We start from the raw sequence: 25,176 nt of genomic DNA, 5'->3' as shown, positions 1-25,176 counted from the left end.
GGTTTTGAGTCAGCATCTGAATTCCTTTCCTATGTTTGGGGAATTCCTCATTATATGAATTTGGGTATATAAGAAGCTAAAATGGCCAGAACACTTGTTTTTACAAAGTGCTTTCCTCCCAACACCTTCCTCCTTCACCCTTGCAACTAGATGTTTACACATGATCCAGAGTTTGGGTCTGTATTTCACTCAGATAAAAATCAGTTTCATTTGCCTAAGACTTTGCATCAGAAGCTAATGACATAAAGACACAGTGTCCTATCAGTTTTATTCAATAAATTTATTTATTTTTTAATTTTATTTTTGGCTGTGTTGGGTCTTGGTTGCTGCACGTGGGCTTTCTCTAGTTGCGGCGAGCGGGGGCTACTCTTCGTTGTGGTGCACGGACTTCTCATTGTGCTGGCTTCTCTTGTTGTGTTGCACGGACTCTAGGTACATGGAATTCAGTAGTTGTGGTGTGTGAGCTCAGTAGTTGTGGCTCGCAGGCTCTAGAGCACAGGCTCAGTAGTTGTGGCACATGGATTTAGTTGCTCCGTGACATATGGGATCTTCCCAGACCAGGGCTCGAGCCCTTGTCCCCTGCACTGGCAGGTGGATTCTTAACCACTGTGCCACCAGAGAAACCCTGTCCTAAAATTTTTGAATTCTGTTCTTTCTTTCAACTAACAGGAGAGCTTTTCTGCTTAAACCTTCCAAAATCAGTTTCTAATGCTTGCAACTAAGAACTTAACTGATACCATCGGTCTTCTAGGGTGGTGCTCTTCAAACTTTATTGTGCATAGGAATCACCTAGGCTTTTTATTAAAATGAAGATTCTGATTGAAATGGAGGCCTGGGATGGGCTTGAGGCTTGCTTTTGTAACAAACTCCCAGGAAATGGCAATGATACTGGCCTGGGGCCCACCTTTTAAATAGGAAGAATCAAGGGAAGGAAAGGTAGCCTGAAAGAAGACAGAATTGGCAGGAAACAAAAGAGATCTGTTTCAACATGTTCTAGTTACGTTAGAACAGACCAACTACTATAGCTAATAAACTTCAAAATGTGCAACAGCTCCAACAAAATAGAATTGCATTCTTAATCACGTAACAATACTGGGCCAGTGACAGAGCACTGGGAAGCTCTCCTCCATGTATTCAGGTGTAGGTTGATTGGGGGGAACAGGGGTTGTACACCATCTTCAATTCATGGCTTCCCAGGTCACCTTGGGGTCATGTCTGTATTCCATCTAGATAAAATTGGAGAAGTGTGCATGAGAAATGTTCCTTTTCTTTGACATTTTTAATTATAAAATAAAGCATAGATATAGAAATCCACACACAATAAGCATTATCATTATGCAAACACTCTGTAACCACTACCCAGGTCAAGAAATAGACTTTGCCAGCCTCTGTAGAAACTCCTTTTATATTTCCTGCCTCCCTCAAAAAGCAACATTATCCTGACTTTGAGAATGCTCTCTTCCTTGCATTCCTTTGTGTTTTTATCACTCTGATATGCATCTTCAGATGATATAGTTTAGGTTTGCCCACATTTTGGGATTTATTTTTTAGTCTCTTAATCTGTTGCATCCCCTTCCATCCCTTTCTTTTGCTTATAATCTATCTGTTGGGGAACCCGGATGGTTTGTACTGTAAGGTTTCCAGAGTCTGCATTTAGCTGAATAGATATGTGTGATGCAGTCCCATATGTTATTCTGTCTTCTATATTTTGTGTAAATCACCAAGGGGATCCAGAGCTTCTACCATGTTCAAGTTTGATCCCTTTGGCATCACCATACTTGGGATTGTGCTGTTTCATCAGAAGGCATATAATGTCTGGTTCTCTCTCTCTTTTTTAAATTGAAGTATAGTTGATATACAATATTATATGTTACAGGTATACAGTATAGTGATTCACAATTCTTAAATTGTTGTATATTTTTTGTGATGTTTTCAACCACTATTGTTCATTGTCTGATGTCTTAATTCATTAAAGGTTGCAAAATGGTGGTATTCTATCCTTTTGTCTTCATTTATTAAGTGGACTAAATTTATAGACATTTTCCTCTTTACAAAGAATTTCAGTTCATGTAGGAAAGGCAAGATGTATTCTTGATTCTTCCAAGATAAATGAATTGGTTCTTTGTCATCCTCTGAAGGTGACCAATTAATTATTATTATTTTTTAGTCATTATAAACTCATTTAAACATATTTGATGGGTTTCAAGCCACTGGAATTTTTATTCTTTGTGACGTTTAAATTGTCTAGTCTTTGGCCAAGTGGGAGCCTCCTGAGTTATTTTTACATGACCCTAGTAGTCTTTGATCTCTCTTTGCTGTCTGGTATAATAAGATATTTCAGGCTATTTGTATATTTCTAGCCTCAAAGAAATTGGAATCAACCATTTCTCTAAGAAGTCCTAGTTTGGTTTAGGGGAAAATTGTATTTCAAGATGTTCATTGCTACTGGGCTGGCCATTGTTCTTAGACCTTTTCATTGGACAGAACTTGGAAATTGTATGTGTATGTTTGTGTGTGTGTGTGTGTGTGTGTGTTTTCACTTTAAAATCTCATGTGTTCATACTGATATTTCTACTTCAGATCTAGGATTATAGGGTTTTTCCTTAACCTCTTCTATATTACATCATCTTTCTTCCACACCAACACTTCTTGTTAGCAAGAACACAGGAGATGAGAAATAAACTTTCATAACTGTTTGCTTTATTTTACCTTGAAACACAATAGTGTTAGAATAGCAAACTTTATAGTACCATTATAATTAAAATTACATAAGATAGTTAAAATCTTTTCACAAAAAAGATCCTATTCCCTTTCTCTTTTCATTTTTACCTCTTCATTGCCAGAGCATACATCCATTTTATATTATATTCTCTCCCATTTGACTACCCTATATTCTTAGTTCTATAAACATGTATATACTGAATGCTCACTGCCAGTACTTATGTTATGTTTTTCTAGATATTATGTTGATGTTTTTCTAGTTATTTTGCCAGGTAAGGTTCGTTCTCTAACAGATTCCCTAAGTCTCATAGCAACAATATTTTCTGAGTTCTTGCATGTTGATCAAATTTGGTCTGTGGTTTATATCCTTGAAAGTCAGTTTTGGGGGTTATAAAATTCTTAGCTCATATTTTCTTCCCTTGAGTATCTTAAATATAGTATTTCATTTTCTTCTGGCAAAAACTTTGATGTTGAAAAGTCTGGTCATCATCTGATTTTCTTTCCTTTATAAGTCACATGGTCTATTTGCCTAAGTATATAAGGATTTGCCCCTTTTTCCTTTAGAATCCAGTTTTCTTGGTTGATAGTAGAGGTCACTCTTCTCAAGTACATGATATGCTTTTTCAGAAAATAGTTTATATATATATAATATATATTTCTATATAGAATATATATTTCTACATTGAATGTATAAAGAATATAATTTATATATTTTTTAATAATTATATAAAATAAATATGTAAGTGATTATATTTATATAATAACCTTAATTGAAAATTTTATATATATATATTGAGAAAAACTTTCATGAATTTTAGTTCTTAGTATTCTTTCTGTTTTCTTGCTTTGATTTTCTTCTTTAGGGACCTCTAGTAGCCATAAATTGAATTTTCTTTGCCTATCTCCAATATTTGTCACTTTTTCTCAAATTTTTTTAAATCTCTTTTGCAAAAATTTATTTTGGGTAAAAATTTTTCCTTGTTTTATCTTTTTATTTCTCTTGAGGCATTTGCTATTGTGTTTATTCATTCTTGTTTAGTCTTCAAATGATTTTTCTTTCATTTATAATTCTTTTCTGAGTTTCATGACTTCATCCTATAATTTCTTCTTTTCCTAATTTATGTTCTTTCATATCTTGCATCATTTTTAGTGTATTTTAATATGTTTGAAATAGTAGATTACAGTTTTAATTTGTTTTACAGGCATATTTTTCTGGCATGCTTTTAGTTTGTGTAGAGATGATATATTTTTCTTATAATAATTTTTGTGAGTTTTGACCTTGATAATTTCAAGTTGCTCATTTTTATGTGAACTCAATCTTCCTGAAGGTTTAGACAGAGGCTAGAAGAGCAAATGGGTCTTCTAGCTTCACAGAGTTCTCACTCCTGTTACTTTTGTGTAACATTTAAAAGTACAATGGCTTAGACACAAAATGACAAATACTGTATGATTTCACTTATATGAAAGTTCTAGAATAGGCAGATTCATAGAGACAGAGAGTAGATTTATCAGGGGCTGGGAGGAGGGAAGCATGGGGAATTTTTGCTTAATGTTTATACAATTTCTATTTGGGGTGATGGAAATATTTTGGAACTATATGGTGGTGTTGGTTGCACAACATTGTGAAGCTAATTAATGACACTGAATTGTACACTTAAAAATGGTTAAAATGGAAAACTTTATGCTATATATATTTTACCAAAATAAAAATTTTAAGATTAAAAAATACAACACAGTGGCTTGACTGGTGAGATAGCCTGGCTCTGACAATTGCCCCCACTTTACCTGGACTTTCCCTTTCTTTTATCTCTGTTGTCCCCATCCAGTTCAATTTTGATTTCACTCCCAGTACTTTCTCCTTCATGAGGGTCTCTGTCCTGGAAGAGAGCCAAGCCAGGTCAGTTTCAAGTGTCCACTGCACTGTCCCCTTCAGAGTTTTTCACAGTGGCTTCTGCTACTTGACACCTTATGATGGCAGGCAAGTTATTTAACTTTTCCAAGTCCCATTTTCTTTATTTGAAAAACTGGCATAAGACTAGTCCCTATCTCATAGTATTGTTGTGAGGATTAAGTAATGTAATATGTAAAGATCTTGGTTAACCTTAGTTGTCTGGCACATCATATACACCCAGAATATATGAGCTCACCAATAAAAACATTATTCCCAAGCAGAAATTTAACACACCTTGCTAAATGAGTAACTAATTAATGTTAATTAATTAATTTGTTATATTTTATTATAACAATGTTATATTTTATATGGTGAAATGTTCAACTCAATCCAGAGTTAAACCAAAACTAAGCTACACATACACACATGCATACTTTATGGTAATTAGTGCAAAAAGGACCCGAGATTTGTGCAAAATTCTCCTCTGACCAATGATAAATGTGTCTGTGTATCACCTTATCAAAAGATTTGCCTGAATACTCCTGAATAGGAATATTTGTTTGGAAAATATGCACATTGTTTATCATCTTCTCTCGTATTTATTTGTATTTGGGGTGTTTTCTCCCTGTATATATTCTGACAGTTATGAACAAAGGAGCACTAAGGTAATTGTTCAGTACAGTTTCATTTCATTTTCATGCAGCTGCCCTGCTTCCCATTTTAACAATGTGGGAATGATGTGTAATTATGCACTGTTAGAAATTTGGGTATGTTTATTCTAACTTACCCTGAAGAATAATTGTCAGTACTACTTTCTGGAGCACAGCAACTATATCATCATGGCACCTGGGCAGACACATTTTTGATGTCGTTAGATGTTTCATGTTTCCACTTCCATTAAATACAAACAATGGATCTATAAAGGGTAGGAGACTGCAGAGCGGTAAGGTTTTAGGGTGTCTTCAAGGCCCAGTTCACTTAAAGTTCTCCCCACCTGTTGAATGATTCCTAGATTTCTCCTTTTTCTAAAGAGCCCAAGTTTTTGAGCTGAATCAAGATTCAAAACCTGAAGGGAGACATTTGGCCAATGAAGGATGAGAGCAGAACTTTCATAAGGAGAGCCTATAATGTATTGAGCTACAGGCCATGCGTAGGCCAACTTTCAAGTTGACCTACAATACAGTTAATTCAGAATCATTCATCAGTCATATCTCTTTGCCTTCCTTTGATGTGATAAGCAACAGCAAGTTTAAAAAGAGAGTTAGAACATTATACGTGTGGACAATGAGAACTGGGACTTTAGAAAAACTATTTCCAGGCAGTGATATAATTCATATGGCGAAATGAGTAATACGCTCAAATAGACAATTCCTCTGTTCCTTAATTGTGTGTGTTTCTGTTTTTGTTTTTACTGTAGCTTCGGAAAGCAGTGATGGATCACATATCTGATTCTTTCTTGGAAACCAACGTCCCTTTGCTAGTTCTCATTGAGGCTGCAAAAAGTGGGAACGAGAAGGAAGTGAAGGAATATGCCCAGGTTTTCCGCGAGCATGCCAACAAGCTGGTGGAGGTAAGTCAAGAGAGGCCCAAGACTAGAATTTATCAGTGGGTTTAATCTCTACATGTCTCTTGGAATTTCAACAGGCCATCCTTCTATGGTTTTCCTGGATCTTTCTTTTATTTTCTGTTGACTCCATCCCTTGCAAAGGAAACAGGTTTTCAGTAATCTCTCCCCTCTCTATTAGACAATTCTAAACGTGTTCTGAAACATGTCTGCTAATTTTCCTGAACAATAAGCAAAGGCTGAAACAGGAGCAATAGAAAGGACCCTCCAAAGTGCTGAAGACCACGTTTGATTGGAGGGAATAGAATTAAAATTGCCAAAAGGAGATTTAAACACTGTTCCCTTTACGTCCCCATCTCCACTCCACTCACCTAAGCCTGGATTAGCTGGCCACGTTATGAACATGTAAAAATCAATCCCCCCTCCCTATAAGAGATGTCTGAACTCCTGGCGAAGGATCTTGGGGCAGTAGTAGGAGTGTAAGTTCAGGTCCTAAGTATATTCTCTGTGTTAGAGACATCTGTGGGAGTTGCTTTATAAATGCAAAATTGTGCTGTGTGATTTTGAGAAAAAATATTGTTCAAGGGAAACAAAATAAAAGTGAAATGTTAACGAGACTGCCTAAATCTAAGAGTTGAAAACCAACAGCTTGGCAAAGGTTGGATTGAGTGATGTAGGGCTACATAGAAAAAAGAGATGCTGAACAGGAAATGTGTGTGATAGAGAAAAAGAGTCAAGGAGGGCAAGGGTCCTGGCAAATTAAGGGAATGGTTATCAGAGCCAGGTTAAACCTTTTTCAGGGTCTGAGTACTTAGAAACAACAGCAAAAACAGCAACAAAAATTCTGGTACAGCCCCACTGTAACTCAAAAATAAAATAAAATTACTCAAAACTGCAGACAACTTAAATGCAAGCTAAAAATTAAATAAATTACTTATTGTTTTCTTTGGAGGGCAAAATTAAATTCTGAATAAGTTCATCAGATATGAAATGCTCTCCATTTTTCTTGCAGTGAGTGATGCGGTTGTGCTCCAATTTAATCATGCCCTAAGCATCTGCTTGGTTCACTCTTTGGTTAATCCAGCACTGCTGTCGCTTCTGGGCCTGAACACTCAGCCTGCAGGGAGTCCTACATCAAGCCTAGAGGAGGCCCCTGGTCCTCTAGGACACAGGCTGAGATATTACCCATGACAGCAGTTGGCAAGCTGAACATGCAAAAGCTGAAACTACTAAAATAAAACCCTTGAACTTCCTACCATAGCTCCAGTGTCTTGAGGTGACACCAGACTAGAACTAAAGATAGGGTCGTACTTATAATATCAAGACAGTCTTTCTGGCTCTGTCCCCACGGATGGGGCAAGCATCCTATTAGTCTTTACATTCCACACACAAATTCCAAGCTCCAAATTGGCCATTGAAGAATCCAGAGTCTTTCCAAGGTTGCCTTGGAAGTTCTGGCCCCTTCTGTTAATTTGAGAAAGAGCAGGTAAAGAAGGAGAAAAAGGGGTAGAAGGATACAGAGAGGCAGAGGAGGAAAGAAAGAATGCTGAATGAGTGCTATAAAAGTTTAAAATATTTGTATGTAATTAATAATATTAACCTACAGATACATCATCCCATATATATAATCACAGTATTGACGTGATAACTGCAGAATTTATAGAGGATGTTAATTCATAGTGTCATAGGCATTAAGGATGAAGAAAAGGACATGACTTCAAAGTTATATGATAAACATCTTCTACTTTCAGTCCTGTCAGTGTCTTTCTGTAATTCTGTGTGTAACCTCATTTGTAGATGATGTTTGAAGTTCAAACTTGATGCCCTGTGTAAATGTGAGGCCAGGACCAAGTAGCCCACTCGTCTACTCTTTCTCCCTTCTCCTGTGATAGACCCTGGACACACCCACCATTTCCCTTCATCCCATCTGTAGGTTTCACTGAAGGGGAATCCAGCCACTCTGGGTGATCCTTGATCCACAACTTGTGCCAGAAGCAGCAGCTTCATGTCATTCAGACTCCACATTTCAGACCATTGCTGATTTGCTTCCCTTAGTTGTTCCTTTCCTTCCCCTTGTGTGGTCACTGCAGCAGCATTTTAGAATTTCTTGATGCCCAGGAGGTGCCATGGCTAGGGTATGCACTAGCCTGTGTTTGATTAGAGGTGAATAGGAATTGAAAACATTTCTGTAGCTTATGTACTTCAAACAAGTGCTTCATTGCTGATGCATACATGTAAGAAAACTTGAGTGCTGGGCTGACAGTCACCATTTTGAAAGTGTCTGTATGGACTTGGGCACTTTTCTGGGCCTTAGTTTCTGTGTCTATAATATCAAAAATTTGGTTGATATATTGATTTTCATATCTATTAACTTGATAAATGCTCTTACTAATGCCAAATTTTGACTGTAGCCTTTAGGATTTTCTGTATACACAATCATGTTGTCTGAAAATTATGACAGTTGTATTTCTTTTTTTCCAATACTTGTATCTTGTTTATTCCTTGCATTATTGCACTAGCCAGATGTTCAGATCAATATTGTGGTAACAGATATTTCTGTTACTTTTAGATCACAGTGATAAAATTTAAATATTTTACCACTAATTATATTTATTGTTCTAGATTTCTTGCAGATACTTTTAGTAGATTAATTTAGTTGTCTTCTGTTATTCCTTCACTAAAATTTTAAAAAATCATGAATACGCATAAAATTATATCAAACAAAATTTCTGCACATTTTGAGACAGTTGTATGATTTTTGTCTCCTTTATTCTCCTTCAGAGGTATCAAAATTATGCTTTCTCTCAAACAATGAGTAAGAAATTATTCCATCTTTCTGTTTTCTGGGAGTGAATGAATGTGTAAGACTGGCATTATATATTTTTTAAATATTTGGAGGAATTCACTGATATAGCAATCTGAGTCTGGGTATGTATTTGAGGGAGATTTTTAAAAGTACAGATTCTTTTTTTTAAAACCTAAGACTATTTAAATTTTCTATTTCCTTTTGGGTCAGCTTTGGTAAGTTATATTTTAGAAATTTATTTAAATTTAATTTTGTAAGTTTTCAGCATAAAATTGCCCATGTCGTCTAATTTTTTTTTAATGTGTGAGAGTTTGCACTACTCTTTCTTTCTTTCTTTCTTTCTTTCACTCCTCATATGGCTAATTAGTGTCTTCTCTTTTTTTTAATTGATTAGTTTTGTAAGAGTTTGATCAATTTAATAATCTTTTCTAAAACACAAATTTCAGCTTTGTAGATTTTGCTTTTCTTTAAATTTTATTTATGCTCCAATCTTTGTATTTCTTTTTTCTGCTTTCTTCTGGTATAACTTACTGTTCTTTTTCTAACTTTTTGAAATGGATAATCATATCATTGATTTTTAGCCCTTCTTATTTTAAAAATATTTGCATTTAAGGCTATAAGTTTCTTCCTAAGCTATACTTATGTCTGGTTGTTTTCTACTGACCTAATTTTAAGTTCACTCATCTGTGTCCAATATACTTAAAACTGATCTACTGCGTTCAATTTTTATTTAAGAATTTCTAGTTGATTCTTTTTTTTTTTTAAATGATTCCAGTTCTCTGGTATAATTCATTATCAGGTCATCTCCCTTAAAAAATAAATTAATCAGGGGCTTCCCTGGTGGTGCAGTGGTTGAGAGTCCGCCTGCCAATGCAGGGGACACAGGTTCGTGACCCGGTCTGGGAAGATCCCACATGCCGCAGAGAGGCTAGACCCATGAGCCATGGCCCCTGAGGCTGCGCGTCTGGAGCCTGTGCTCCGCAACAGGAGAGGGCACGACAGTGAGAGGCCCGGGTACCGTAAAAACAAACAAACAAACAAACAAAAAGACATTAATCAGAGTTATTTTAAAAATCCAAGTCAAAGAACTCCAATATTTGGATCAATTTTGTTTCCATATTGTGGTTGCCCCACAGAGGGCAACTTTCCTGTCCCCTGAAATCAGCTTGAATTTCAAGACTGATGATGCAACAGCAGCCACCAAGAGGGTATGAACAGCTCTATTACTTACATAGTGGGACTTTCTAGAGAGAGCAGAGAAGGTGCCCAAGCCAGTCCACAGTGGCTTCAGCAAAGAGATGAACAGGTGCTTTTGGTCTTTATCAAGTTGTGGGGCTGGAGTCAAGATTTCCATGGAGGGGCTGGATCTTGAATGTTTCTTCAAATTTCCCTCCTGGCATCAAAAAAAAGGTGGGTTTTCCTATCAGTTTGCCCAGCTGTGGAGCAAGAGGGAAAGGGAGAGAAGAGTGAGACTTAAACACTGCCAGCAGTCAAATATTCAAAATGGAGTTAAAACTCTTAATCATAATTCACCTCTGATGTTTGCCTGGTGACTGGAATGTGCCATGTTTCATTTAATTGAATCTGTACTTGTTTAAATAAGTGATTATGGAGCCTTATAAGACTTTCAAAATGGAGACTTTATTATGGTGACTGTTTTTATTATTTGATTTTATCTTGATTATTATTATTATTTATTTTTAGTACACTGGGTAATTTTTGATTGAATGGCAAACATGCTTATGAAAAAATATAGAGGGTCTTCATCTATTCAGGCTGCTGTAACAAAGTACCGCAAACTTGATGGCCTGTAAAACCAGAAGTATATTTCTCACAGTTCTAGAGGCCGGGAATTCCAAGATCAAGGCCCAAGAATAGATGTGTTTTGGTGAAGGCCCTCTTCCTGGTTCATAGCTGGCAACTTCTCACTGTGTTCTCACATGGTGGAAGGGGAGAGGGATCTCTGTGGGGTCCCTTTTATACACTATCTGGAGAAAAACATGGTCTGAAAGGATACATGTACCCCAATGTTAATTACAACGCTGTTTACAGTAGCCAAGACATGGAAGCAACCTAAATGTCCATTGACAGATGAATAAAGAAGATGTGGTACATATATATATATATATAATGGAATATTACTCAGCCATTAAAAAGAATGAAATAATGCCATTTGCAGCAACATGGATGAACCTGGAGATTGTCATACTGAATGAAGTAAGTCAGAGAAAGAGAAATATTGTATGATATCGCTTACGTGCAGAATCTAAAAAGAAATGATACAAACGAACTTATTTACAAAACAGAAACAGACTCACAGACTTAGAGAAGGAACTTATGATTACCAGTGGGGAAGGGTAGGGGGAAAGGATAGTTAGAGAGTTTGGGATTGACACGTACACATTGCTGTATTTAAAATGGATAACCAGCAAGGACCTACTGTATAACACAGGGACCTCTGCTCAATGTTATGTAGCAGCCTGGGTGGGAGGGGAGTTTGGGGAAGAGTGGATACGTACGTATGTATGTCAGGGTCGCTTTACTATGCACTTGAAACTATCACAACATTGTTAATTGGCTATACTCCAATATAAAATAAAAAGTTAAAAAAATAAGAACAGTAATCTCATTCATAAAGATTCCACTTTCATGACCTACAAAGCTCCCAAGACCTCACCTCCTAATACCATCACACCGGGCATTAGGATTACAATGTATGAATACTGGGGGGACACAAACATTCAGACCATAGCAGTCTAGATAATGTTTTTTTCTATCCAGGGAGAATTCATCCTGTCATCTGAAGGGCAGCAGAGAGGCAAACCATCTCAATTCAGTTAAGTGAAGTGAATTGAGGATAGTCTATAGTCTTTCTGAGGTCTAGTCTACCTTTCATTTTCCCTAGTCCTATAGAATTGTCTTTCCAGATGCCAACAGAGAATCAGATGTATTATTTAGTATCCCACCTCATCTGTGAAGCATTTACTCCAATTTTTGTTTTCCCATGGTCATGATTTGCATTTAGTATGCCTTCAATGTGCTTCTTGACTGTTGCTATTGTAACAATAGACAAAAACTGTGGAAGAAAACTTGCAGTAAAGGGCCAGTCTTTGAGTCTTCCTTCTCTATGGGACTTTAGCTCTTAGCCTTTGCTCCCTTGGCTGTCCTGGACTCCAGTTTTTGCCTCCCTGGCCCTATGAGATTGCTGAAAACTCTAAAGAATTATCTTCCTCTCAGCAATTACCTTCTACCTGGCATCTCAGTTTCTCTTTCCATACTAAGAATTAGCAAATCCCTGGGAGGAAAAGTGAAATGCAGAAAATTGGGTCCCCTTCAACAAGCATCTCTTTTTGATCTAGTCTAAGTTTTAACTCCTTTGGCTGCTGTCCCATACTTTCAAGGAAATTATTTTTATTCTGCATTTCTAGTTGTTCTCAGCAGAAAAGTGGGTCTCTTACTGGCTTCTCCTTCATGGCTGGAAGTGGAAATCCCTGAGAGAGCTGGTTTAGATAAATCTGTGGGGTGTTTTTGGTTGTTGTTAATATTTTTAGTCAGAGATTTCTTTATTCAATAGAATACCATACCTCAAATAAATATATAATCAATACAACCAGTTCTGACTAAATTGAAATCTCTGTGCCTTGCCCACTTCCTACAATTCCTTCACTTTAAGGGTCTGCTTCCACCAAACACAACCTCACAATCCTTCCAGAACACATTTGATCCCCGCTTGGGAACCTCTAATGGATCTCTAAATTGCCATTAATGTAAATCATATAGGAATTATATATCAGATAATTTTGAATGAAGAGTGCATGAATACATGGAATTATCAATCTATAAATTAATGATGGCAGTTTTACTCCTTTGACTATAGAGTTTCATTATTTTATGTTCAGTGCTCCACCTATTTTTATGGGTTCTTTTTCTTATATTTGTGTGTCATTTTCTACCAGTTTGGTATTTGCTGTTCAGAGATTAATGCGATGAAGTAAATGGAAGGTATCAAGCCTATTGCATAATGTTATAGTTTTTAGAAAATCTTCAAGATAGTTTAAGTGAAAATAAAATATTTGCAAAACATGAATAGGAAAAAATAATTTAAAGTTTCATAATTGCCTTAACAAATGAAATTTTAAGGTTTTTCCCCACAGTGTTTGTAACATTTAATAAAGACTAGGTAAATTTGCACCAGAGTTTGTTGATTAAGAGAATTTAACAGGTCAACAATGATGCTTTGTGAACTATAGTATCAGCCACTATAGGAAATACCACCAGTAGAACTAAATTTTTAAAAATTTTAGTCATTTTTCCTCATCTCCAGAATGCAGGTAACTCATCTCCTCTGAGGGTGAGCTCAGGGCTTCATGGTGGGGCCGACTCTAAGGGTGTACGGAGCTGATCAGAGCACACCTGCTGTACCTCATTCCTAAGCCTTCTGGAGAAATGCAATGCGAATTATGGCAACTCAGTACCAAAGTAACATGGTCTCAGTAGGGGTGGAGTGGATGTAAAGTGGGGGCAAAATATGCATTGCAGCAAAGAAGTAAAAGTGAATCTGGAAAATGAGATGCAAAATCAATACAGCTGTTTTCAGAACCTCCAGATTGGAACATTTCTTCCATTGCTTTGCTCTCAGTCAATCTGCCTACTCTTCTTTCTACTCCCCCATCTCTACCATAAAAGCCCCAGTGCAAGATGCATACTCTGTTGTCTGGGGAAATGCAATGCCCTCCCAACAGGACACTCTCCTCTGCCTGGTCCTCCTTCATCCCTTCTGCACACAGCAGCCAGAGTGAACTTCTGAAAATGCAAATCAGACTGTGCAATTTCCCTACCTCAGACCATTCAGTGATTTCCTCTTGTTCTCAGGTTAAAGACCAACATTTCAAGGAAGTCTGCAAAGCCTGCACGATCTGGCCCCATCTTTAGGCTCCAGGCTCATCTTCCTGTCCTCTCCCACTTCCTACACAGCATTAGCCACTCAGGCCACCTTCTGTTTGTTGAGAGTGATATGCCCCCTCCACCCTGGGCCTGTGCTTATGTTGTCCCTTTCCTGACAGACTCCTCATTGCACCTCTTCCTCTTATTTCTAATTGTTCAGACTTCAGTGAAAACATCACATCCCTAAGTGGATTTAGTTCCTTGTGTTTTCACTCTCATGGAATCCTATTTACTTCAAAAAACAACAAGAATAAATATTTATTATCTCAAAGTATTAAAAAATATTTTTCCCAGCTTTGTTGAGATATAATTTACATACAGCACTGTGTACATGTTTTTGGTGTTTTTCTTCCTGTTTTATTCAGTTATAATTGACATACAGCGCTGTATAAGTTTAAGGTGCACAGCATAATGATTTAATATACGTACTTCCTGAAGTGATTATCACAATAAGTTAACATCGATCATCTCATATAGATACACAAGTAAAGAAACAGAAAACCAAATTTTTTTCTTGTGATGAGAACCCTATTTACTTTTGGTTTGCACACATCCAGCTCTATGTCTGTAAGGACCATGTCTATCAATTAGACCATGTCTAATTGATTCCTAACTACCCCAGCAGATAGCTGAGTGCCTAGTATAGAGCAGGTATTCGATACCTGCCTAAAGAATGAGTGAAGTAACAGGTGCAGCCAAGGATATTACCAACACAGCTGCAAGGCCCTAAACAGGTACCTCTTGGATCAATAAACAGTTATTGTGCTTATTTAATTCCCTAATGTACTACCCAGGAAGAATTGTGAATCTGAAAAGAACTAAAGTGGAGAACTTCCATTTCTCCTTGCTGTGTGGAGACTGAACATTGAACTAACTCTGTCAGGATGCTCCTGAGTTAATTCCTCTAACTTCACTGTCATTTTGTCCCTGCATCTGCCTCATAAGTGTGCAGTTGTCCTTATTCTTGGTTACAGAGGATGTGAGAGAGGGAGCTGGTTCTCTCTGAAAAACTGAAGTATGTCACTGAGGCCATAACAATGATGAGCTACACAAGGGAATCTGGATTTTCTGCTTCATCCTGTTGACTTGGTTACTTCTGGTAGCAGTGCCGCATGCAGGGTAGGAAGCTGCGTCTGTTAGAAAATGCAAGGTTTGAAAGTAAGGGACAAACCCTCATATTCAAAATCACGAATGCGATCATCAGTGAAGCACAGACTGCCTTAGTTTCAGCCTTGAGTAAATTGCTTTTTTCAATCAGCCCCTCTACTTGCACAGAAGATTCATTCAGCCACAAATGTTTACTGCGTAGTTACCATGTGCTGACAGTTGTTGGCAATATAACTGTGATCCAATCAGATACACTTCCTGCTCTCATGGGGAGTACATTCTGTTGGGAAAGACAAATAGTGAGATAAATGTATAATATGTAAGGTGGGACTCTGTGCTGTAGAGCAAATTAAAGCAGCGTAGAGATAGAGGGAGACAGAATGACGGAGGACATGTGTGGTTGGAAAAGCCTCGTCTCTGAAGACCACTATTAAGCAGTGACCTGAAGGAAGTGAAGAACGTTCCATATTGTGGACCAGAAAGGGAAGAGACCCCCAAGGCAGCAATGTGCTTGGCATGTTTGATAAAGAACAAAGAGACCACACTGCAGACCAGTGTGACTGCAGCCGAGAGTGAGAGGAAAAATTCCAGAGATGAAATTGAGGGCTGGGTGCAGAGATTTTATATTTTACTCTGATATTTGAATGGATGGAAGGCCTTGAGCAAAGGCACGATATGATCAGACTTCCATTTTGAAAGAGTCACTCTGCAGCTATATGGAAAATATACAATGGAGTGACAAAAGGAGAAGACAGGAGAATAGATAAAAGGATGTTCCAGTGGTCCAGCAAGGGATTAGTATTATTACCAGAATAGAGACAGTGGAATGGGAGGAAGTGGTTGGATTTGGGGGCCAACATATTGGATGTTAGGATATGAGACAGAGAAAAGTCTGGGGGTGGCTCTCTCTTTACCTACTCCAGGGGTGACATCACTTGGAACTCTTAAAAAACACAACCTTCTCTCTGAGACTGCTTCTGGATTGGCACTAGCTGCAGCTGTTTGTTAGATGCGATCCTTTAAACCTTACAGAAATATCTTGGGTTGAAATAAATATAATAGAACTTTGTCAATTCCAGTGTCTTGATTCAAATCATGCACTAAAAAGAACATCTAGAAAAGCTGCATCAAAAATTACTCAGCCATTAAAAAGAAGGAAATAATGCCATGTGCAGCAACATGGATGGACCTGGAGATTATCATACTAAGTGAAGTCAGACAGAGAAAGACAAATATCATATGATATAGCTTATATGTGGAATCTTTAAAAAATGATACAAATGAACTTATTTACAAAGCAGAAACAGACTCACAGACTTAGAGAATGAATTTATGGTTAATGGGGGGAAGGGTAGGGGGAGGGATAGATTGGGAGTTTGGGATTGACATGTACACACTGCTATGTTTAAAATCAATAACCAAGAAGGACCTACTGTATAACACAGGGAATTCTGCTCAATATTCTGTAATAACCTAAATGGGGAAAGAATCTGAAAAAGAATAGGTACACTTATATGAATAACTGAATCCCTTTGCTGTACACCTGAAACTAACACAACATTGTTAATCAACTATACTCCAATATAAAATAAAAATTAAAACAAGAAACAAAAAAACCAAAACTATATGAATGGACCTGGATCTCCATACTTTTTTTTTTAAAGTAAAAACTGAACATTCTCATCTTTTCCTCAATGCTACCTCCCCAATCCAGTTAACATATTTGAACTGGAAATGAATTGTTGGAATTTCTCAAGTAATTGAGTCATAACAAATCTGTAAATGATAATATTTTATGAAGAGCTATGTTGTTCAGGTCAAATGCATGTTAAACTTGTAAGTTTCTTTTCTATCCTTTAAGAAGTATATGTTGTAATAGCCCTCCTCCCCAAATTCCCTAATTCCTAAACTCTACCATATTTTGTAATGTTTCCTATAACATGCAATAAAGCTTTCAGAAAAGTTCAAGTATTTACCCTAGGCTGTTAATAACTATTTGAATATAGGGCTAGGGTTCTTTATAAGCTCTTTATTACCTTTGTTAATGCTTTTGGCAACCTTATGAAGTAGCCACTCTTTTTGACTCCATTTTATAGATGAGAAAACTGAGATTTCAAGAAGTTAAATATCACAATTTATTGCCCAATGTCACACAAATATAAGGAGGCAGAATTCACACACAAACCCAAGTGTCCCAAACTCCAGAGACCAAGCTGTCAACCACTGTGCCTCACTGCCCCAAAGCTCTTGTCCAAGAGGTACATGTAGCCTAATGTCCAATCTTTCATGTAAGTATTTAGTACAGTGCCTGATCCCAAAGTAATTGCTGGAAAATGTTAGCTGTTTCTGTGGTTCCTGTTGTACAGGGATTAAGTTCCATATCTCGCAAATCACATTTCAGAGAAGAGCTACTTGCTGCACACATTCTGGGGAATAGCACATATTACTGCAGAAGAATTCCTGTCCCCACTAGTGGAGTAGATCATCCAAGCTGCTTTTTGGTACTGCTATTGGGCTCACCCACTAGCTTCATGAATCTTCATCTGCACGGCCTGCATGGTCCATATCTGTTAAAATTACTAAGTGCCATGGACTTTTGAGGTTGGTTGCAAATAGTGGATTCTAAGAGTACTAAATATTTCATGTCAAAAGTCTACTACACTGCTTGAGTTAACTGTGCACATAATGTAAATACTTCCAGGTTGCATTTCAATCTGTCCCACATAATCAAAATGCAAAGTGCAGGGCCATATTATGAGATCAAGTCTTTTTTAGATGAAAGAAGGACTATTAATTTCCATGAAAATTTGCTTTGCTGACATCTGGATAAAAACGTATCCCACTATGACCTACCCCTAAAATTCACCCAATAGGTGAATTAAGTACACTTCTGAAGAAGCTTCCAGAAAAGAGAAGGCAATTAACTTTGTTGCCCATACCTGAGGAGAAGAGGAAAGGTACATAACAACACTTGGCTTGTTCTCTCTGATATTATAGTATTTTCCACACCTTATCTCTTTTAATCCTCTTAACAAGTAAATTCTTTAATCATCAATATCATAATTTTACAGATTAAGAAACTGAGACCCAAGGAAACTAAGATGTAGCCTGACCAAAATCATAGCTGATGCGTGAGTGATGAAGCCAGATTTCAGATGCCTTAGGGTCCGTGTTCTCTCTGCTAGCCCGTGCATGCCCCCTCCCCCTTCCTTCCTCCTTCCCTCACCTCTCTTTCTCTTTCTTTCTCTCTCATCTCTCCTCTCTTTTGGTATATATTAAGATTTATATTTACAATTATATTTATTAGCCTTATACACTTCTTACCAGTTTACCTTCACCACAATAAAATCATAAGCCAGCACTCTCTTGATGTTATTTTAGTCTACTGTCCAAAGTTGAGGAAGAGTAGTGTTGTGTATCAGAAAGATTCCAAGGCACCTGAGTTCTCAGCTGTCTTTGTGGTGCTGCCAGATCAGGTTTTAGAGGTTACATTCAGTGTTGCTTCTGCAGTGGAGAAGGCATATTTGGTCTTTTGTTGTACTAAATAATTAGTTTTACTATTTCATCATCAACATGGGGAGTGACTGATCTCTATATGTATATGTCTGTTTCCCCTCGTGGTTTGTGTTTTCCATAACTGTTTGAAGGTATATATACTTTAGCCCAGCAAACTCACAAACTTCGCTGCATAGTATAACCTTACATCTGTAAGGTCACATCCTTTCGATGCAAAAATGAAAAACCAAGCCCCATTAAAAATGATGGGGTTTGTTCAAAAGCAAGAATTTTTAATTGTCAAGGAAAAAAACCCTTTGATGCTCATGTTTTCAATCTTTGTTAGCTGTAAGGGTTATTATGTCAGAAAGCTCCCTAGCCAGCCTGAAGCCATAGTTTGAGAGGGATGGTGTGTTGGCATATTACTCTTTTGAATTAAAAACAAGTTTTCAGATGACCTTGACTCCATCAGCTTTAGAAGGGGAGAGAGTTCAACTTCACAGAGCCCCATGACTGGCCTGAGGCTCAGTGTATATGTACTTTGAACCCTTACCTTAAAAAACAACACTGGGTCTTTTGGACCTGATGCCTGCCATTTTGACAGTGTAATGATCTACCCCTATTGCTGTGTGAATGAACAAATTGCTTTAATCCTCTGACCCTCAGATTTTGCATCTGACACATCTTTGTTTAGGTGCTGTCCATCCCTGACATTCTGTATTCTAAGGACCTTGCCTGACTTCAGATTCTAGGAAAAGAGAAGACCCAAATAATTGTCTTGTTCTAGAATGCTTTTGTAGTTGACTGGAATTTGGGGACTACAAGATGGACAGGTTACTTCAGCCGTTTCCTGGTGCCCTTGTGCCTCACATGAACAGGGAACTGAAGCTTGGGATATAGTTGGTGGCAAAGCTGTTCCAGACCATAAAGTGACCAAAAATATAGATCCTGTCACTATTTATTGTGCTCCTGTAGCTTTTATCTGTGACTGACCCAATGTCTGAAAGACAGGCTTGAATGGGTCTTAATAACCTTGGTGATTATATATGTGAGAACCAAAGAGAATTGCCATAGAGAAAAATCTACATATTAGCTAAATTTTTAATGAGATCATTTATTTTTGCGATTTAAGAGCTTCCATGTTCTTTTCTTTTTCTGCAAGCTCGCTAATACCTGCTGGTCAAGCCAGTTGTTGTGAATGGCACCTGTGCCCTGGGTGGCAGACAGTGTGGCATTCTTTAGCACCGTCTCCAAAACATTCTCTGCCACTCACAGCCACTCTATTTTGTGTGAGTGTGGAGGTCTGTATATTAGACTTGTGTACACGTTTTTTTGATCTAAGGAACAAAGATTTTCTCAATCATATGTCAAATACAATATGAGCATCTTTAGAAAAAAATTGTTTTAATTGACCTTTAGTATAAAGTCTAAGTAAAAACTGTCATAGAAATGCACCTCCAAAAATTTCCCCACTACCACTTCCAACCAGATTGTTGCCCTCAGCTGCTCCTATTTAGATGGTTGGAGCTGCCACAGAGTGTGAATTTCACACATCCAAGGTGCCTGGGAATCGAGTCAATATTTTCACATAATGCCAGTTGCCACCAAAATATAGTTACTTACTTAGACTGACAAGTTGTTATTTTTTAGGCTAAAACAATAGGAGCCTATGACTTATCTTTCCTAAATGTTTTCTTGGAAGACTGAAAACACAAACACATATTTTTCCGAATCTGTAAAATATCCCAAGTGAATGATTCCCTTACCAAGTTTATGTGAAAGGATCCAAGACGGCAGAGCCACCATCTTCCCTCACCCACACAGCTTTTAAAATTTTGTTCTTATTTTAAATTTTCTGAAAGATTGGTTTATAACTTAATTTTAAAACACAAGATGTTTTGATGGTGATGTCTGTAATGTAGGAGCAGAAATGCATTTCAGGCTGCCTGTGTGAAGTATAGGGCTGCACACTTTCTGTAAAATGTCATGGCAATTTCTACATGGAGCCTGAAGACTTGGAGGTTGTTAAAGGTAGCGGGGCAGCCGAGTTTCCTATGGATCAGTAGTTTTACAAACTAAAAATAGACAGTGATTTGACCTATCCCAATGCAACACTCAGCTAAAGAGGCTGTTTGGATCCCCATAATCAAGTATCTCAAAAAAGTCAAGTCTTTTCAAGTAGGGGCCTTCAAGTATTTCTGTTACACAGAGCTTTAAAAGAACACACTGGCAATTTGCATTCAAATTGGTATTTTTTCGTGTGCCCATTTTATAAATGTGACACCAGGCAGGCGTTTGTCCCCATCAGAGGACCTCTAACATCTTTGCCTCACACCCATTGGGGGAAAAGGCTTAGGTGGACCCACCACTACCCACTGTGGAGGGTGAATCATCCAGGTAAAGTCCAGAGTTGAGAAAGCCAAACTCTCATTTAATGGGGCAGTCAGGGATTAAGGACAATTTCTTGCAGAGGAAACTGGAAATGCAGTTAGGAAGAGGGCAGACGCTGTGATTCAGGATGCCAAGTCAAGAAGAGAAGCTTAGGGAAGCAGGAGAAGCAAGACTGGAGAGTTCTTGTTGGAGGAAATTGGGAAGAGGAAGGTCTGACAGGCAGAGAGGCAGGGAATCTTGTTGCCTCTGCTAACTGCTCTACTGGTGTGGTTCTAATTCGTAAGTTAGACCCTTAGTGTTTCTCTGCCCTTGAATTTTGCCTTGAGGACCATTTTCCCCTTTCACTGACTGCACAGGCTCTGTCTAACCCATGTTATTTCTCCCTATGGTCCTCCTATCACCAGAAACCTTTCAAATGGGCATTCAATATATTTGTAGGTTTCAGTGCCTTGTATTTCCACAAATACTGGTTATATAATTGCCCATTATTTCTGATTGTTTTTTTGGGGGAAAAAATTCTAACATTCAATGAGTTTCCTTTGTTAGATTTTTTTCCCCTGGAATTTTGAGGGTGACAGTTGCCTTTCTCAAAATGAAAACAATTCATCCTTTGTCCCATTTACTTAAATAGAATTTTGGAGAAAGAGCTTTTGCTCAAATACCATCAATAAATGGCTGCCTCAGAATTCTGAATATTTTCTCATGGTCAAAAAGTACTAATGATATTTTGTGCAAGTGATTTTCTTGCCCTGGAAAGTCCAAGTATAAATCCACAAAGAGAACATTGAAACTACTTTTTCTTCAGCCTATCTTGGAGAACTTTAGTTCAGTATGAAATGACTATTTTCATCAAAAGTTTTCCTAGAAGAAGGAAGTTGAGTGAGGTTTTCATTTTAGTTGCTTGTCAGTTCCTAGGCACAATTATTTAAGTTATTAAGATAAGAGTAAGTTGTTTTTCCACAGTAGCTTTCAAAGGAGTCAACTCTTGGATGTTCAAAGAAAGTTACAATTTTGTGGAAATTCAGTGCACTCTCAGCTGTTATGGCAGCGTACTTGAAGCTGTACTAGTGATTGCTTATCGTTCTGGAGTAACATGGTGGATGGTCAGGATTTCGAAAGAGCTAATCTCCTGTGCATTGAATGAAATTTGGTACATGGGTAGAGATTATGAAGATCAAAGTATTTAATAAAGAAAATATAACTGTTTTACAACAGGGTTTCTCAACTTCCTCATGATTGACATTTTAGGTTCATAATTCTTTGCTCGGGGGGGGGCTGTCCTGTGCACTGTAGAATGTTTAGCAGCATGCTTGGATTGTCCCCATCAGGTGCCCATAGCAGTACCCTGCCCCCAAGTAGTGACAACCAAAAATGGTACAGAAATTGCCAAAGATCCACTGGGGCACAAAATCGTCCCTACTTGAGAACACTCCTCTACAATCTTTAAATAAAATAAACATGCCATAAAACTTAAATTATGTGCACTCAGTGCCCCATACCTCATTGGTTAATTTGTAACACACGTTACTTGATCTGAATAAAGTGACCAGATAATGGAAGAACTAAATGAGGTTCTGTTTCTTTATTGAAATTATCTGTGCAATTGCTGTTACTCAAAACTCACCAGTTTCTCTCCCCATAAGTAATTTGGTGAAAACACCTTGTCTCCAAATTATTCCCCTGTGATCTTTAATGTTTCCTAAATTCTCACTATTTAAAGAATGTCTTAATATTCTGAAACTACTTCCAGGAGGGGATGCTTAACTGTTGTTCAAATAGAAATATTTAATTAGGATTCTCTCACTGATTTTTTTTGTTTTTTAACCAAGGCAGTACTGAAACTAAGGCTCCGAGGAAGGAGGACAGGAGCAGGTATCAGAGAAGAGGGAAGGTAGATAATAATGTGTTGTAAGAGATGTGCACAAAGAAGAGAAAGGCAGATTCTAAAGTTCACCCCAATCACCGGTAAAGTTCTAGACCAGTTATTAAATGAGACTACAGGACAGACATCACACATGCTCAGTAAATGCTTATTAGTTGAGAGTTAAATTTGGGTTGGAATTCCTTGGATTGACGTCATCTCAATGTACCTTTGTAGCCTGACTTTCTATTAATTTCTTAAGAAGAAAAAAAAAACACACAAAACTTTCCAGCTGTTAACAGCTTTCCTTAGTGCCCTGATATATCTCACAGTTGCTTCCTCTGAGCCTAAACACCTGCCATTTGCTCAGCTGGGAATGTCTTTCCCATTTCTCTGCCTAGTGATCTCTTTATTTTTTAGTGAAAAGATAGGAAGAATGCAGGATAGTTTTCAAGCAGTTAAGGGGAAATACGTGCTATGGATCTAGTACATAGCCACATTCAAGGTGAGGTCAGTACACATAGGCAGAAAGAATACCATCATCCTTAGGTCACTGTCACTGGCTTTGGACAGACACCACTCCCCAAGGCATGTGGATACCTATTACAGAAAGCACAAGACCTCGCTGCTCAAAGTGTGGCCCCTGGACCAACAGCATCTTCCTTACCTGGGAGCTTGTTGGCAATGCAGAATCTCAGGCTCCACCCCTGACCTCAGTCTGCATTTTAAAAATATTCCTAGGTGAGTCCTATGACTTTCAAGTTTGTGCAGCTCTGGCATAAGAGAAATCATTTTCTAGAGTGTGTCTCCATGAGATGCTCTCAGGAAAAATAGGAGTGTAGTATCAAATACATATGTGGGAATCTACTCATAGATATTTTTTAGAGAACTACAATGCTCACAGACACTGAGAAAGACATTTTGGAAATCCCAATTATAACATCAGGCTTTGGGGGTTGGGGAGAGACTTGAATTCCAGACATTTTACAATTCAGATTTGGTTAGAAAACAACTGAAGGGGCTGACATGATAAAAGTAATATTTTGTTTGATTACTTTGAATCCACCTTATTATTTTTTAATGCTAATATATGGATAAATTTTCAAATGTCATGGAAGTCGGCTTACTAAATACCATTAGCTTCCAAATTACCTTGTCAAAGGCAGTCCAGAAATGCATAATTACCATCAAGTCAATGCTTATTTGCCAATGCTTAGTCTAATTGTTTACTTAGTTTGCAAATTTCTTTTCTGGCATTTATTCTAAATGTATTTGATAAAATGTGAACAATTCTAAGGTATAGGTACTGTATTAATTGCTAGGGCTGACATAAAATACCACAGACTGGGTGGCTGAAACAGCAGAAATTTATGTTCTCATAGTTCTGGGGCCTGGAAGTTCAAGATCAAGGTGTTGGCAGGTTTGGTTTCTCCTGAGGCCTCTCTCCTTGGATTGCAGATGGCCGCCTTCTCCTTGGGTCCTCACATGGTCTTTCCTTTGTGTGTGCACATCCCTGGTGTTCCCTTGTGGGTCCAAATCCTTCTTCTTGTAGGGACATCAGTCTTACAAGAATCTGAGATACTAGGGTTAGGGCTTCAACATATGAATTTGGAGGCAGGGGCACAGTTCAGTTCATAAAAGATACCAACTGGCTTTCTTTATGAGAAAAAGAAGGCAGAAATATTTACTTTTGTATGTCTGTTTTGAAGGATTTATGTTTTAATTTTCACCCATTGTTTAAGCCAATGATTACCTATTTCAGAAATGAATTTTACAGTGGTCTCATTCATCAGTAATTATTTTTTTCTCTGACAGGGATTTTTACACAGTAAAAAAATTCTCAACCTTTCCAAGTATGTTACACAGAGAGCCTGACTTCATAAGGAAGTTCCTCAAACTTTTAAGTCTGTTTCAGGCTGGTATAGTCAGTCACTATCTCGTGGTATTCTTCATTCTATCCATTTCCTTACGTACCCAAAACAGATTTGTGTGAGATTTTCACTCTGCTATAATTTATTCACCAATGCCCCTATTTTTTTCTTCCAGGATTCATCACTAACTTCTAACCCATAAAGCCATTGTGTGTTTTGTTTTTTTCGCATCATACATTTCTTGCTCATCCATGACAAGGCACTCAACTTGCAACCTGAAAGACCTCTTCTGAACATGTGATCTCAACAGCTGAAAAACCACACAAGACCCTGTTTGCTAAAAGGGCTCAGATATGGATGAAGGGTGGTTATTATGCTGACCACTGCCTCCTGTGCTCCATTTGGGAATATTTTCTAACCTGAGCAGCTGCTGTTCTCTGATTCAGGCTGTTGCCACTGCTGCTTGAGGAATATATATTTTTAAAATCTTTTCCTCTTTTGGATAATAAAATATTTACTGAAAAT

At 37.7% G+C, this 25,176-nt stretch overlaps 1 protein-coding gene across 3 annotated transcripts in view; it reads left to right on the top strand.

Annotated features, from left to right (window-relative positions):
• Positions 1 to 25,176, top strand: part of LOC103080445 (catenin alpha-2) — a 273,579-nt gene that overhangs the window by 20,875 nt on the left and 227,528 nt on the right. For all 3 annotated transcript variants that reach the window (XM_007447246.1, XM_007447245.1, XM_007447244.1), the window contains exon 2: positions 6,030 to 6,182. In XM_007447246.1, coding sequence (XP_007447308.1) covers positions 6,030 to 6,182 — 153 coding nt within the window. The remainder of the gene's footprint in view (positions 1 to 6,029; positions 6,183 to 25,176) is intronic.

This window comes from Lipotes vexillifer, unplaced genomic scaffold (assembly GCF_000442215.2).
Source record: "Lipotes vexillifer unplaced genomic scaffold, Lipotes_vexillifer_v1.1 scaffold1047, whole genome shotgun sequence".
Taxonomy (NCBI): Eukaryota; Metazoa; Chordata; class Mammalia; order Artiodactyla; family Lipotidae; genus Lipotes; species Lipotes vexillifer.
This window is presented reverse-complemented; position numbering and strand designations above follow the sequence as displayed.